General features: G+C 30.2%; 3 protein-coding genes across 3 annotated transcripts in view; 2 read left to right on the top strand and 1 right to left on the bottom strand.

Annotated features, from left to right (window-relative positions):
* LOC106470403 (mediator of RNA polymerase II transcription subunit 15-like) overlaps positions 1–1,698 on the top strand; it is a 23,743-nt gene extending 22,045 nt beyond the window's left edge. The window contains exon 15 of the mRNA XM_022398997.1: positions 1,233–1,698. Coding sequence (XP_022254705.1) covers positions 1,233–1,283 — 51 coding nt within the window. The 3' untranslated portion in view covers positions 1,284–1,698. The remainder of the gene's footprint in view (positions 1–1,232) is intronic.
* Positions 1,699–4,612: 2,914 nt separating this feature from the next.
* LOC106470402 (keratin-associated protein 4-1-like) lies at positions 4,613–11,027 on the bottom strand. The gene is made up of 5 exons (XM_022398996.1): positions 10,738–11,027; positions 8,771–8,908; positions 8,074–8,211; positions 7,016–7,084; positions 4,613–6,151 (listed from the first exon to the last, which is right to left on the bottom strand). The coding sequence occupies exons 1-5, from the start codon at positions 10,744–10,746 to the stop codon at positions 6,074–6,076; spliced, it is 432 nt and encodes a 143-aa protein (XP_022254704.1). The 5' UTR covers positions 10,747–11,027; the 3' UTR covers positions 4,613–6,073.
* Positions 11,028–12,454: 1,427 nt separating this feature from the next.
* On the top strand, positions 12,455–15,137 carry LOC111088539 (synaptosomal-associated protein 29-like; the record flags this gene model as incomplete). The annotated part of the gene is made up of 3 exons (XM_022398995.1): positions 12,455–12,796; positions 14,144–14,245; positions 14,831–15,137. Coding segments are annotated over exons 1-3 (679 nt in total), but the record flags the coding sequence as incomplete, so codon positions are not given.
* Between the last annotated feature and the right edge of the window lie 330 nt (positions 15,138–15,467).

Below are 15,467 nucleotides of genomic sequence, written 5' to 3'. Positions count from 1 at the left end.
TCTGATGCACAAAAGTATTTTTAGTCTTAAAATGAAAATTACTTTGCATGTTCGATAGGCAACATGCGAAAAAAAAAAAAAAAAGTATGAGAAAAACATTGCTTTACAACTCTTAAGACTTAATAACAAAATTTGATATTTTGCATATGAAAGTATTGTAATGTTTCTTGATAATCTGCCAAATTTTGTTAACATTCGCTTACTAATTTAAAAGTCATAGCATGAAAACTATAACAAGCACAAAATGGTTACAAGGCCGGTCCCAGGGACCGAGCCCATGCTGAAAGAGTTAAGTCAATTAATCTTGTTGTGTAGCATTATAGTTGGACTAAATATGAATATTGTATGAAAACAGATATGCAGTAAAGTGTGGTTTTAGCCATAAATATTAGGCATTTTTGAAAATCATCTTGTTTCATATGATTATATTAAGATATTCAGCTGTTTTCCCTTATATCTGAACTTTGTTGAAATTGAGAAGATGAAGTATTGTTTTATATCATTGGTTAATTACTTTGTTTGTAATAAATGTTCAACTTTGAAGTTAGTTTAGTGCACTAGTGATAACAAAAAGTACAATTTTTAGCTGACTGTTTGGTATTGTATAATCTGAAAGATACAAACAAATCTACTTAGATATGGTCAAATAAAAACAAGTCAGTTCATCATGTTTTAATGACAGAAATTAATGAATCATTGTTTTAAGTCATTAAGCTTTTTAAATATAAACTAATAAATCACATTGTTTAAGCCTAGAATGCCAGCATGAGGTCAATCTAGGATTAAATAAAAATTAATCCTTTTTTGGCCGTTGTTAAGATATGGTTTAACAAAACTCACCATCCTAGTAGTGACTCAGCAGTAAGGTTAAAGGCTTATAATGCTTAAAACGTGGGTTTGATACCGCTGACATCCTAATAGTTACATACACAAAAAGAAAATCACCATGTTTTTAGTCTACTAGGTAGTTGTTTAAACAGTAGGAAATGTAGAAATAAATAAATCATTATGCTTTAGATAATTGTTGGAATAAAAATAAAATTTATCACATCACATAATTTGGAGGATAGTGTTTGAAGAGAAACATGTCCATCAAGTGTTAGATAATTAAGATACTATTTAAATCGAAAAAACATTTTAAGTTACTACTGAGGTAAGTAAAAATTCCAATTTAACGTTTTATGTCGTGAAGAAAGTGTTTCTCTTTTAACAGTGTGATTTGTATTCCACAGGAAATGAGTGTTCGTCAGGCATGTTCTCCCAGGCCCGCTGTTGCTGTGTAGGATCACTTTTATCTTCTGTTTAGAATTAGTGCTGTAGCAGTGAAGATTAGTTGGAATAATTTTCCACCTCTTTATATATTTCTGTGTAATATAAAGGACTGGATTAATATGCACCATATATAGGCCAGGCTTTCTGTCTATACTATCAGAATAACACTACATTGGCTGGGATAAATTTAAAACCTATATTTATTACAGAAGTAGCTCTAGTTTCTGAATAGACTTAAAAATCTATACTTTTGGTGTGGAAGTTACAGTAAAAACAATTGTATTTTGTCTTGTTAAACATTGCTTTAGTATTAGGGAACAAGATATTTCACCTTATTCTTAGCAAAGAGGTCATTATGTATATTTTTTGCCTTGAATCACTGCAAATGTTAGGAAGAAAAATAAAATTTCTGTATTTTTTCCTGAATTGTTCCTAACTCTAGTTTGTTAACCAGGAGTTTTTGGATTTGTGTTACACAACCTCTTAAGGTTTTGCATCGTTACATGAAAGTAAACAAGTTGGAAATGTGAACACTTATATATCAATAACTAGCAATATTTTACTGGGGATTTAGGCTTAATAAGTTGGAAATGTGAACACTTATTTATCAAAAACAATATTTTACTGGGGATTTAGGCTTAATAAGTTGGAAATGTGAACACTTATTTATCAATAACAAACAATACTTTACTGGGGATTTAGGCTTAATAAGTTGGAAATGTGAACACTTATTTATCAATAACAAACAATATTTTACTGGGGATTTAGGCTTACCTAGTTAATTAAACAATAAATAGATCAATTTTAACTTGCACAGAGTTAGTATATATAAACATACACACACAAGAAATATGATCCCAGAAGTGATACATATAGGTTCGTTTTATAGCAGCAATAGAAAATTGAGAAAAAGATTTAGTGATGAAGATCCAGCAATAATTTATTGAAATTAATAAACAATCGGTATAATGTACACACAAATATTCATATTGATATTAAACCAACCTTATGCTTTCTATCTAATATAGCAGAGGGTCATTTCTAATTGAAAAATTAGTTCATTTAAGCAAGGTATAGTTTTATAAATTAACAAATGAAAATCAAATTTATTTCAAAATAAGACAAAGAAACCATCCAAAGATATATTTTTCATGTTTTTAGCTCGCACTTTGTGGTTCATCTATGGAAATGTGTTTTGTTTTTATGACACATTTTAAATGTGAAAACTAAAATGACTGGCAATAGAATTACAGCTCATAGGAGACAACAGGATAATCAAACTGGTGTATTTACACTCACTAAAATAGAAACCTATCATTCTATAGGTATTTGAAGAACTTGTAGCAATCTGCCACAATTTAATTCTTCATGTTGTTAGCCGACACTGGGCAGCTGGTACATAATTCAATAATTAGAGGATAACTTACAGCTCATAGGAGACTATAGGATAACTTACAGCTCATAGGAGACTACAGGATAACTTGCTTATGTTACTGTTGTGGGGCTGACGTTTGAATAATTACATGTTTTTTTAATATCATAAAATCACAGATTGTTCTCCTAGAGTCTAAATTTCATGCTTTGTGTAATAACAGGTGTTTTGTAGGAATCACAGATTGTTCTCCTAGAGTTTGAATTTCATGCTTTGTGTAATAACAGGTGGAGAACAATCTGTGATTCCTACAAAACTAGAGTTTGAATTTCATGCTTTGTGTAATAACACGTGTTTTGTAGGAATCACAGATTGTTCTCCTAGAGTTTGAATTTCATGCTTTGTGTAATAACACGTGTTTTGTAGGAATCACAGATTGTTCTCCTATAGTTTGAATTTCATGCTTTGTGTAATAACAGGTGTTTTGTAGGAATCACAGATTGTTCTCCTAAAGTTTGAATTTCATGCTTTGTGTAATAACACGTGTTTTGTAGGAATCACAGATTGTTCTCCTACAGTTTGAATTCTGTACTTTGTTAATGTATTTTTGATCATTCAGTTGCTCTGCATGTTCTAATACTTGGTTGATTTTCTAGGCTGAACTGTGTCCAATAAATTATTAACTTGTGTATTACTAAACAAGTGATTTAGCCATAGTAATTAAGAATATTTTAACACTCATCTATATTCAAAATGAAACTGAGCCTTCTTCCAAAGGTACAACATGTGTGTATTAAAAACACTAATTAAAGTATCTTTAAATACACTGCTCTGTTCCTTACAATAAAAACGTGCTCTTATAACATGGACTGATCAAATGGATTATCTTACCACCATTTAAGTAAAAATAATCTATATTGCAAGAAACGATTGTTATTGTTTACTTGTCATGGAGATTTTAATGTTATTAAAATGAAAATTAAGAAATTAAATAAATCAATATTTTTATTACAATTTTTCCAAAATGATTCTAATCATTCTAATACCAGTTTCAATGTACCTTGTTTTTTTTTATCAAATTAAATCCAAGAAGCTTCTAGTACTAGAAAATCCTTGGGATAATAACACAGCTGTACTGATGTTACGTATCAAATTTATTGGATTTTTTTAAGAAGAAAGAAACACCAATTCATGAACACCCATACACAATAATGTAACATTTACTAGAACTAAAAAAAGATACAAGTAATGTTTTAGAATTTATAAAGTGTAAATAATACTTTCTGGTTGGAGAGTAAGTGTTCAACTGTAAGTAACAAGCTAAAGTATACCCCCCCAAAAAAAAACAACTTAATATCATTATTAGAATGATATAAAAAATGAATTTAGTGATTTAATGAAAAGCAACTAGAAAGAATAACTTTAAAATATTGCATTGTGTTGCAACAATCTTCAAACAATTATAACTAATTACAAACACAGCTTGTATGAAAAATATATTTTTCTATGAAATATGTAATACTGATTTCTTTTTAAAAAAAAGAAACTAAGAACTTATGTACGTTTGATTAAAAAAAAACTTTATAAAAATGACAAATTCTGAAAATCCAGATTAATACATGTCTTAGACCGTTTTTCACATAACATACTTGAAAAAGCAATAAGAGAGAGATTTCATACTGTGAAACAATAATTTGTGCTACAGACACATGAGTATATTGTACTCTTCCTGCATAGAAAGTGTTAAAACTTTCTGGGAATATCAAACCACATGTCCAGTCATTTTCTTTTACACGACACACTTGAGAAATATATACTGGCCATTCCTAATTTTATCAATTTTCACTCCAAATTATTTGTAATGGCCATCCCTAATTTTATCAATTTTCACTCCAAACTATCTGTACTGGCCATCCCTAATTTTATCAATTTTCACTCCAAACTATCTGTACTGGCCATCCCTAATTTTATCAATTTTCACTCCAAATTATTTGTAATGGTCATTCCTAATTTTATCAATTTTCACTCCAAATTATTTGTAATGGTCATTCCTAATTTTATCAATTTTCACTCCAAACTATCTGTACTGGCCATTCCTAATTTTATCAATTTTCACTCCAAGCTACCTCTACTGGCCATCCCTAGAGGAAATGCAGTCAGTCACCACCACCAACCACTCCTTAACAATGAATAGTGAGATTGACTATCACATTTTAAGCCCATAACTAAACTGGCGAGCATGTTCGGTGATGGATTTTTATCTGGCAGGTCGAGCACCAGGGCCTCACAACACCTTGTGCTAAGACAGAAATGAGTATATTTTACTCTCACTGCATAGAAAATGATAAAACTTGCCAATAATACTAACACTCGGCCCACTCTGCTGTTTATGTAATATACTCAAGAGAATCTGTACAAAATATTTCATACTGTGAAACAAGACCTTGTGCTAAGACAGAAATGAGTATATTGTGAGGCTTCCTGAATAAGAAATATTACAACTTGACAAGAATACTAACACATTATCCATACAGAGATACAGTTAATATTACCGTATTAGGTTTTAACACATTTGTAGTACAGAATTCCAAATATAATAGGAATGTTTGATGTTAACCTTCAAGGTTAAAACTATTAGCTACAAGATTATTGAATGTTACAAATTAAGTTATCATGGAAATATCTTGTTGCTATTATAATACTCGAAATAGGCTTAGTATTATAAACCAATTAAATATGCAAATTGTTCAAGATCTTTACGTTCCTTACAATATCGAACGGCAGACCCGAGTGATGGGACAAAAATAAGTTATCCTGTTTTGGGAAAATTTGTTTGAACAAGTAATATCTATTTAACAAGTAACAAAAAACGTTCATATAAATTTAAAATAGACACACAGGTACTATCCTTCAACTTTCAAGAAAAATATAAATTACAAACTTTTTTTTTTTTACTTCCTTTAACAATATACCTAAAATTGAAAAATCGAAACACAAAAACATAATTTCAGCAACACTAACAAATACTACAGTGAGACATACGAGTGAATCTACCAACATAATTAAACTTGTTACGTTTCTTCTATGAAAAAACAGAACTACAGGTAAGGTATCAAGCCATCTGAATTGATGATACATTTTGCTTTCATCCACAAAAACACAGACAGAGTGATGCGAATACTGCCAACTTTTACTTCTGTAATAAAACATCGACATTTTTTATATCCAACATTTATCTTCATGCTGTAGTGTACATCTGTCAGGCCTGATTAAACAGGATTAATATGTACTTTACACTAAAGTACAATACAAACTTTATATACAAGTATAAGCTGTTAAGGTTGGAACACAGCTGTTTATTCTTCAGCTTCGTCCTTCCACTTGGCAAGTTAAAACTAACAGGACGGATGGATAAAATCAGTCAGGACATTACTTGAAAGATACTGTACAACATAAACAGTTGAAGCTATCACACTGAGGTTCACAAGTAATGTTGCAATTCCCACACTGAAAAAAGGTCATTATAAGAAGTTTTTTAGAAATAGAAAGACACAAGTACACACTACTATACTACCAATGTTTATCTTAAGCACTTTGTTAGAAACATAAAGTTATATGTTCAACAGTACACGGGACAATACTGCCCACATTTATCATAAGCACCCAATGGGGAACTCGCACGATGATCTTTTAGAGCTACACTTGTAGATTCAATTCAGTAATTTTAAAAGTACTAAACATGTAATTAGAGACCTGGGAATCTTTTATCATTTTTTAAGATTCTTTTCTTGTTGCTGATACTAGATTTTTGTTGCATGATTTCCTTTTAAGAGATAGAAACATTTCTTCAAGTCAAGTAATGATACTTTCCACTGCACATGCAATACACAGTGGCCTACCCTATATGTTGCACAATGACTTACAGTAAGTTATTATCAGTCATGCAAGACTTGTTTGTTTTTCATTTGGTAAATGTAATTGTTTCCATGAGCAAAAAATATGTACCAACATAAAATCATTAATGAATATAAAACAAGTTAAAATTAGTTGGATTTATAAAATATAACTTTTTAATAAATTTTAAATAATAAACTAAATCGTTTTTGTATTTTTTTTCATTACAAATTCTACACTAAATCAGTTCGTAAAAAATAGTTTCATTTTCATTAATTTCAGTAGAACAGGCAAAATTATTTCTAAACCTTACTTGTTCCAGGGGGCAAGCAGGTTCAAAAGTATTTTTATCATCCTGTTTTTTACACAAAAAGTACATTCAGGAAATACACAGAATGCACAATGGTTTAGATTCGTTTGTGACAAAATGTGGTAGAAGAATTGCCCATTTTAACAAACATAGACTCAAGTACTTACATCACAACTAGGAGGCAGGCAACATCGTGGATTGGCAGTTGGACAACTTGGGCATGAGCAGTTTAGTTTCTAAAGAAACAAAAAATTGAAGATTATACAACTGGTTTACCAACTAAGAAATCTGAATAACAATAGGAAGTAGTTCTAGCTGAAAACCCAGAGAAATAATCAATAATCTGTAGAGTTCTTAATTTATCATCAGAACTATAAACACAAACATAGTTCAGGAAATCACTCAAGGACAACAGAAAATATAAGCCTTCATTCAACAATAAATCATATTTTCTGTTGTCCTTGAGTGATTTCCTGAATTATGTTTGTATTTATAGTTCTGATAATAAATTAAGAACTCTACAGATTATTGATTATTTCTCTGGAGCCTTCATTCAACAATAAATTTTTTTTAAATCTTCTCCTCTTTGGTCTTTCAACCTTGTCACAATTTTCTTGTTTGAAAAGTCCCTAAAACATAAAACTGAAATCCTTGCAAGTCGATAAATAAATAACTTGTCTGGTGAATAATTGAGAAGAATAAATCAGTAGCATCAACACTACATATTCTTCATATCCTATATAAACATAAATTCAGTGTATTGAATAAAAGACAATTAAAAATATCATACACTTTAAAAGTGTAAATATTTTAAAGTTTAAAATAAAAAATACGATTCTTCTCGTTGATGTTTCCATTTACAAGAGTCTTTGAAGCTAGTCTATTTCCAGGTCATTTCATTTGCTACTATTCTCACAGTTTACTGCACATACACATACTCACATGAGAAAGTATAGTACAAAGAACCTCTACTTGTACTCTAATGTACCTCATGTAAAAAATACCAGCATCTCAATCCCTACTTAACAGTACAAAAACTCCCTCTATGTCTGGTTAACTTTATTAGCCTCAAGTACAAGTTTTTAGTTAGCTGTTTTCTTTTTAAACAATAAAAATTTAAAAGGATACTGTATAAAGAATCTAATACAAAAGAACATACAAATTTGAATTTCCTCACAAGTAAGTTTCCTCCAAGTATATTTCAAAATAAGGCTTTTTTTCTTACCTCTTTCTTTGGACAGAGAACATCTAAACACTGATCCACACTAGGAACAGAACAATCGCAGGTTTCAGCACAGGTACGACACCAATAGCAACAATCACAAGATTCATCTTTACATCCTTCTCCACAAAACCCTCGAGCCTGGGAGTCAAATATACACAGGAAATGTGTACTATGTCACAATCACATTTTCTTATAATTAAAATAATATAGATCACATAAACTAATTAATATGTAAAGAGAACTCATCTAAAAAGAATTATTCCTTGAAACAACATCACACAAGTATTTATACTACTTCCAATGAATACTTTTGTAGTTTTTTTTAAATGTTCTAAAGGAATACAAGCTAACTTTACATATATATATGTAAGTATCCTGTTTACTTCTTAATAACTGATGATTTCCAACATTCAACTCAGAACTTTTATTATTACAATATACTATGATAAAAGTAATAGACGTACAGACGGATGCTGATTCATCTGAAGGTCTTGGGTCCAGTGTCTGTTTTGAAATTGATGTATTACCATTTCGAACTTTGTTTTGTACAAACTAAAAGATCTTTACAAGATCCCTGAATTCTTCTAGCAATTCGTAGATGTTGGTGTAGTGTTTGTACGCTAATAAAACAAACACAATAATAACTATACATACATATGCTAGTTCAATCTAAGTGTAATTCAAACATAATGCTTACAAGTAACCGTTGTCTGACTAACAAGGCAATCATCACCAAGAACAAATAACCAACAATTGCTAAGATTAGGATTCCTGCTGGGGGAACGAACAGACTTGGCCTCACTAATTCAGTTGGGACTTCACTGCTACTCTCACTCTGAGAAAAAGAAACACACAATATTAAATTATTAGCTTGTAACTAATTTTGATATGTCAAGAATATAACTATATTCATCTTTAAACCTTTGAACAATTTCCTAGCCCAATTTTCAGTATTATTTCTGCTTTATATTTAAAGATCTGTGCATTCATAAGGAAAATACAAGAGGAACTACAAAAAATGGAGGTACTTCAAGCTTCTTTTCATGCCTAGTTCAACTACCCATACTCGAAGAAAACTTTATTAATTTGATACACTCATTTAGAAAACAAAAACAGTTTGGTTCTTGTAGAAAACTTGTTCTTTCTCGTAAACTCCCTAAATTGTAATTCTTGAGATATTTTGTAATTAAAAAAAAAGGTACTGTTTCTCACTGCCACTCTTAAGGCTAGGCTAATTTAATACATTCTTTATGTATCATAACAGTAACTTCCTATATATATATCTTCCTTTTTGAAAGTGTCTAACAACAAACTTTAACAATAGATACATCTGTTTTAAACCCTAAATTAATTACAGATAAAATGCAAAATATGTAACGCAAACAGATGTACCAACTTTCCAATCACAGAGATTCATATGGAATAGTGCCTCATCACTCTCAGCAGTTTATAACTTTCCACACATAAATAGTTCACCTCGGTAAAAGTTGTGTGTATTTTGTTTATGAAATTTGTTGGTCTCAAATCTTGTGGAACAACTCGTAAATTTGTGAATTTTGTACATTTATCCTCTTCCTCTCAATTCTAAGTTGAAACCTTCAAGTATAACTAGCTCCACTTTCATATCATGCCATATCAATGTCACAATAAAAAGATAGGCACTGTACATATTTTTTATGTAGTCGCACACTGTTAAAGAGCTTTATTATGTTACAGTAAAAAGCTTCCTTACAAACCTAAAGATATATGTACACAAACTCCTTGGAATCAGCCCTTTTATGTGAAAACTGTATGAATGTATATCATCATGGTCTGGGCTTTGTTGATAAATAACAACCTACTTCAAATTTCATAGAGCCAATGAAATTCTAACACTATCATAATTTAGTACACTATTCTGTTACAGCTACATTAACAATCAAATATTATAACACAACAAATAACTTAATTTTTTAGAATTTTCACATATAAGTTAGGAATAATAATAATACCAAGTGAATAATATCAGTGTGGTATCAAAGTAACTAATTTTGTTATGATAACCAAACAGTTTTGGTGTAATATGAAAATGTGAATTTCAATGTTATATCCGAGCAAGAATTTTACTTTTAGTGTGATGATTTTACTTTTAGTGTGATACCAGGTGATTGATTTCAGAACAAAGTTACAATTCTTTAAACAACAACTATCTATCTATAATTTTTTTTGTAGGTTTAAAAAAAAACCAAACATATAACTCCTAAAATCTGGTAATACTAACATAATGGAAAACATATTTAGCATAAGCTTTTCCTATACTTCTCCAGCTCCCAAATTCCAAATATTAAAATATTTTTTGGAATCTTAGTCATTTGATGTTGGTATTAATCATTTTTTAATTAAAATAAAATAATAATCATATCATTCCACACTTATGAATAATATTTTTATTTCATTACTAATACAAATAAAAAAACCTATGGAATTCAAATTACAGCTTAAAACTAAAATAAAAGTTAAAGAAAACCAACCGAATTTTAATTTTTTTTTACTTTAGACTAATAGTAATAGTCAAATTTCTACATAATTTTGAAGATTATTTTTCTGAAAAATATTATCTTCGTATATAATATTTAAATTTCAGCTTAAAGATAACTCCTTTTTTATGGTCAATCCAAAACCTACCGCATTCATGGAATAAGGGAGAAACTGTAACTGGCAAGGGCCTTTTGGAATACGTTCTTGATAATATTTTTACCATGCCTTTTCACTTTTAGAGTGTCAATTATTCTTAATCGATCCATTAATAGTTTTTATGTCATAAAATGTGTTGTTCTTGTCGACGCTGTTCCTATAACAACTAACTTATACTTTTCATTGATTGTTCATGGGTGAAGATGCATAGTAATATAAGTATTAATTGTGAATCCTAGCCAAGATATCAACAGTCTTCACAGTTAGCTTCTATCTCTGGCTACATACGATACTACTGTAACTTGTGTAAACTACAGCCTACACTAGTTTTTGATTGTAATAGGGACCGTAGTTGTTAAGTATAAATTCTTAAATTTAAACTAGTGGTTATCATTATAAATAATTAATTTTCAAAATCAGCTTTTTAAGAACTTATAAAACAGTCTTTACTTATGCTTCAACACTGAATCAACAGTTCATTTATGCAAATAGTATTAATAATTCTATACTGTTATTAAAAACATAGGCTAGACCTTTGCCATTTTTATATATTTTAAACCCTTATTTATTTTCTTACTCACTCCAACTATGTACAAAATATATTATTAATAAATAAACGATTTCTGTCTCCAGATAATGGAATCCCGTCTTGACCTAATATTTTTAATAAAAATCTAAAATGCTATATTGGAATACCTCTTATTAGAAATCAGTAATAGATAAATTAATAGATTCAGATACAGATTTTTCTGTCATAATCCAGTCCATCTAATGACCTTTGGCATTAACAAAGGATCTCTTGGACAGTGACCTGTGACAGACAAAGGACGGATCTGCAACTCTATTTTTACGAATCTCTGATTTGATATACGTAATAAACAAATTAAGAGGAATGTTATTAAAAATCTCTAATTTAACATAACTTTCCCATGAATATTGAGCTTATGGGTTGTTAGTGTTTCGCCAACTTTCGGCGTTCAACACCATATCTCTAGTGGCGTATTTCTTTACATCATTCAGCGCAGAACCCAAATATGCATGGAACTCTTCCAAAGGGTTGTGTCATAAAGACTATAAACATGAATCAGTATACGTTCTTCTTCAAACCTGGATGTTTTATGCTGAAGTTATTTTAAGGGTTACATTTCTCTGAAGATCTTGGCAGTTTTTGTTTGTTTTTTTGTTTATTTAATTGTTTTTATATCTTTAGGGAACCGTTAGAATATGGAGAAAATTTTAACTTTTACCAGATGCCACATTATTTATCATCACTAAAATAATGTGTATCATAGACTAGTATCTTGGTAGTTCGTCAACAACACCCGCCGTCAATTCTGACCGCATAGTGGATTTAACTGTCACTCTTACAGAATGGAGCGTGTTTTTGCTGCAACGGGCTTCGAACCACAAAATAAACAAAAACTAGGCTCTAAACGTTGTTGAAGTTTATCGTGTGCTCTATAGATGTTTTAAAACTTTTTTTTTTCGTTTTTAAGTTGTGGTAATTAAGTTTTCATTTAATTTCACATATTTCTCTGAAAGAGTCTGTATAATGTAGCTATTTATTCAAAATGCATAACCGAAAAGGTCGCAGAATAAAATATTATTGTTTTTTGTTTTTTTTCTAAAAATTGTAAACTTATTTTAACATATTTTCGATAATTAATACTAGAGGACGACACTATAGTCTTAACACACTATAGAGGTGTCAGGAACACTATGGTAACACACTATTTATCAACTGATCTCTACATATGTCAGTGTATGTAAATATTTTGTTATGGTGGAAATGAGTACACCTAATTATAATGCAGGTTTCGATGATGATAATGAAGATATGGACGACTTTCTGTTTCTTAATCACCCCAAGCAAGGTTCTTCTGGATATATGTTGGGGAATGAAAGGAACAGTGAAGATAATGTTTTACGTTTACGACAACAGGAGTTACTAGAGGAGCAGAGAAAAATTCAAGAGAGGACTTTACAGAGTACGCAATCTTCGTTGGGCCTTATTCATGAAAACGAGCAGATTGGGATAGCCACAGCTGAAGTAAGTTCAGCTATTTTTGCAAAGATATATTTTAATTATTTACTCAAGATAGACTTGTTTCTAGTACTGGTAGGGAGCTTATGAAATTCGATAAGACGTCACTTCTGAGTTCTAATTCTATCATAGATGTGTAATCAAATGAGTTTACTAAAGTTTCAACTTTTAACTTTTATTCGACAGTTGTAAGGAATAAAAAAAAAAAGTTGCTCTTTGTGTTGGTATGCGTGAATGGGTTGGGAATATTTGATACTGTGGTACTGGTATTTTCATTTTTTTTACAGTATATTTCCTCGTTTTGGATTTCAACACAAAACCTTTCACATGTTAATAAGACACTTTTCCACCCAACACGATAATTTCATTCCAGCCCATAGGGTTGATGAGCCAGCAAAGGGCTGTGCCCTCTCTTCAACCATGAGGTGCTTTTTTTTTTAACTACTCAGATTACTACAATCCTAACTTCTAAAGAAAAGTTACAGTTTAAATGCTAACAACCAGCATAATCTTAGAAAATCAGTAGGCCTGAACCTATTATAAAAACAAGTTATTTGCAAATGTTTCTACGACAATTTTAGGCCTGTTGGTTTTCCAATATTTCAATGGCTTTCAATGTTGGAATCTGTATTTTTCAAAGTACTGTACTGCTTATGTAAAGAGGGTTTCATAGAATTTTCTGCCTCTCATTGTCCAGTCTAACTGAAGAGTTTTGGTGTTGAAAGAAATGCTTATTCAGTAGTGACTCGTCACAGACAAAACAGATATGAAATGTTATTTTTACATATCTCTGATTTTGAGCTGCAGTGAACAAATTAAGAAGTGTGGAGGAAAAAAAGAAACATCTGCAATTAACTTGTTTTTATAACAACAGTAATCTCTGATCAAAGCAGTTTGGAAACTTACATAGATCATAACTAAAAATTAATCCTTGGTGAGTATAGCTAAAATAATATACTGTTGTTATTCATAAAGGTTATATCTAAGAAGTATAACCATAACACTCTTTTTTCATTTCAAAGTTGTGTATGCAAGAGAATTAGTACTTTCCATTAAGTGAGTAGAATTTGTACTTTAACAATCATCATTTAAGTAAAACTGGTATTTGAAATATTTTAATTTAAATTTTAGATTAATTTTATGTTGTATTTAGTGTGTAAGTATAAAACTGGTATTTTTCTTTTGTTTTTTGAGTGAGACTGAACCAGTTATTTATGAAAGAAATTGAAATCTAAGTGTGAATAATTTTTTGTTTTGAGTACATAAAACCTTCAGATACTTGTATGTATAATTATTGTATTAAATTATCCTAGATATTTTTAATACTTAGGTACAAAAATTTCAAATTCTCAGGAACTTGATAGACAAGGAACACAGCTGCATAATGTTGAAAAAAAAGTAGACGATATCAACAGAGTAATGAGAGTCAGTCATCAGCATATCACTTCTATGAAGGTAAGTAATATTCATAGAAGTAACCTATATGTATATTTTAATGTTAAAGTTAGGGTTTTTTTGTCACCCTAATATTATAAAGGTTTTTGAATTCACCACTCTACTACAGCATATTTAGCCAAAAAGTCAGCAGTGAGCAGAAACCTCTAATGCCAAGCCTCAACAAAAAATAAATTCTGAAGATTGAGAATGATGCATCATACAAGTGATTGTCCTAAATAGTTTTATTCATTTGTTTTTAATATAAACAAATTATAAACACATTCATCTTAAATATTTCATTTAGTTAGCTCAAGGTCAAAAGCAGAAAAACTAAAAATGTATTGTGTAGATAAAATATTTCTTCTTAAGTATGAGAGATGTATAGCATTTTTATTTTCCACCTACTTTTAATCATAAACATATTGATTAGTGTGCCACCAAGTGTTCATTGTTAAAGGCTAATGTTTTACATAGTTATTTATTGAATGCTTTTCTAAAATGTAAAAGAATTTATGTTGCTGTAGTAACTAATATTTTCTCCAACCATAAATATAGAATTGTATGATTTGATTAATGAACTTTCTTTTCTTCAATTTTCTGAAGAGTTTCTTTGGAAGCATCAAGAACTACTTTCGCGGTTCTACTGAAACGCAAGTGGCACTTGATGAACCAGAAGACAAGAAGCCCACTGTCTTGATGTCAACAGTTGGCAAGATCAGGGAGGACCACGCTGCTTCCAGCTCATCATCACATCCTGGGTTAAGGATGCGAGGATTAGAAGCTTCGGGATTTAGTGAATCAGTTGATGATACCAAATTCACAGGCACAACTTCGGTCATTCAAAAATCAGCTGATACAGCTTACAGTACAAGGTCCCAAATGTATGAAGAAAATTTTAACAGGAATTTGAGTAAGTTTTCCATATTTAATTATTATCTTCTTTGTTGGCTTTATACCCTTTCCTAATGTTTTGTAGAGATATTACATCATAATTGTAATTTAACTTTGAAAGTGAATGTTTAAGACTCCAGTAAACATGGTTACAGCTTATCCTTCCCCACTATCCAAGCCATATTATGTTGCTTGTATTTGAAAAAGTGGAGTGAAAGAGTCCTTAATTATATCATTTTATTACATGTTGTTATAAGTTAGATTTATATTGCATGTCATCACAAGAAATGATTTGTTATATTAGTTATTGTTTGGAATTTTTAAGTTTCAATTTGGTACTCAAAACTTA

Source organism: Limulus polyphemus, unplaced genomic scaffold (assembly GCF_000517525.1).
Source record: "Limulus polyphemus unplaced genomic scaffold, Limulus_polyphemus-2.1.2 Scaffold3984, whole genome shotgun sequence".
Classification (NCBI taxonomy): Eukaryota; Metazoa; Arthropoda; class Merostomata; order Xiphosura; family Limulidae; genus Limulus; species Limulus polyphemus.
This window is presented reverse-complemented; position numbering and strand designations above follow the sequence as displayed.

Bases quoted from the DNA above. Each gene is read 5' to 3' on its own strand.
- LOC106470402 (XM_022398996.1), bottom strand. The intron at 8,212-8,770 runs GTAAGCATTATG...TTTGACTCCCAG, and splicing joins TAGTCAGACAACGGTTACTT to GCTCGAGGGTTTTGTGGAGA. The intron at 7,085-8,073 runs GTAAGAAAAAAA...TTGTTTCTTTAG, and splicing joins TTCTCTGTCCAAAGAAAGAG to AAACTAAACTGCTCATGCCC.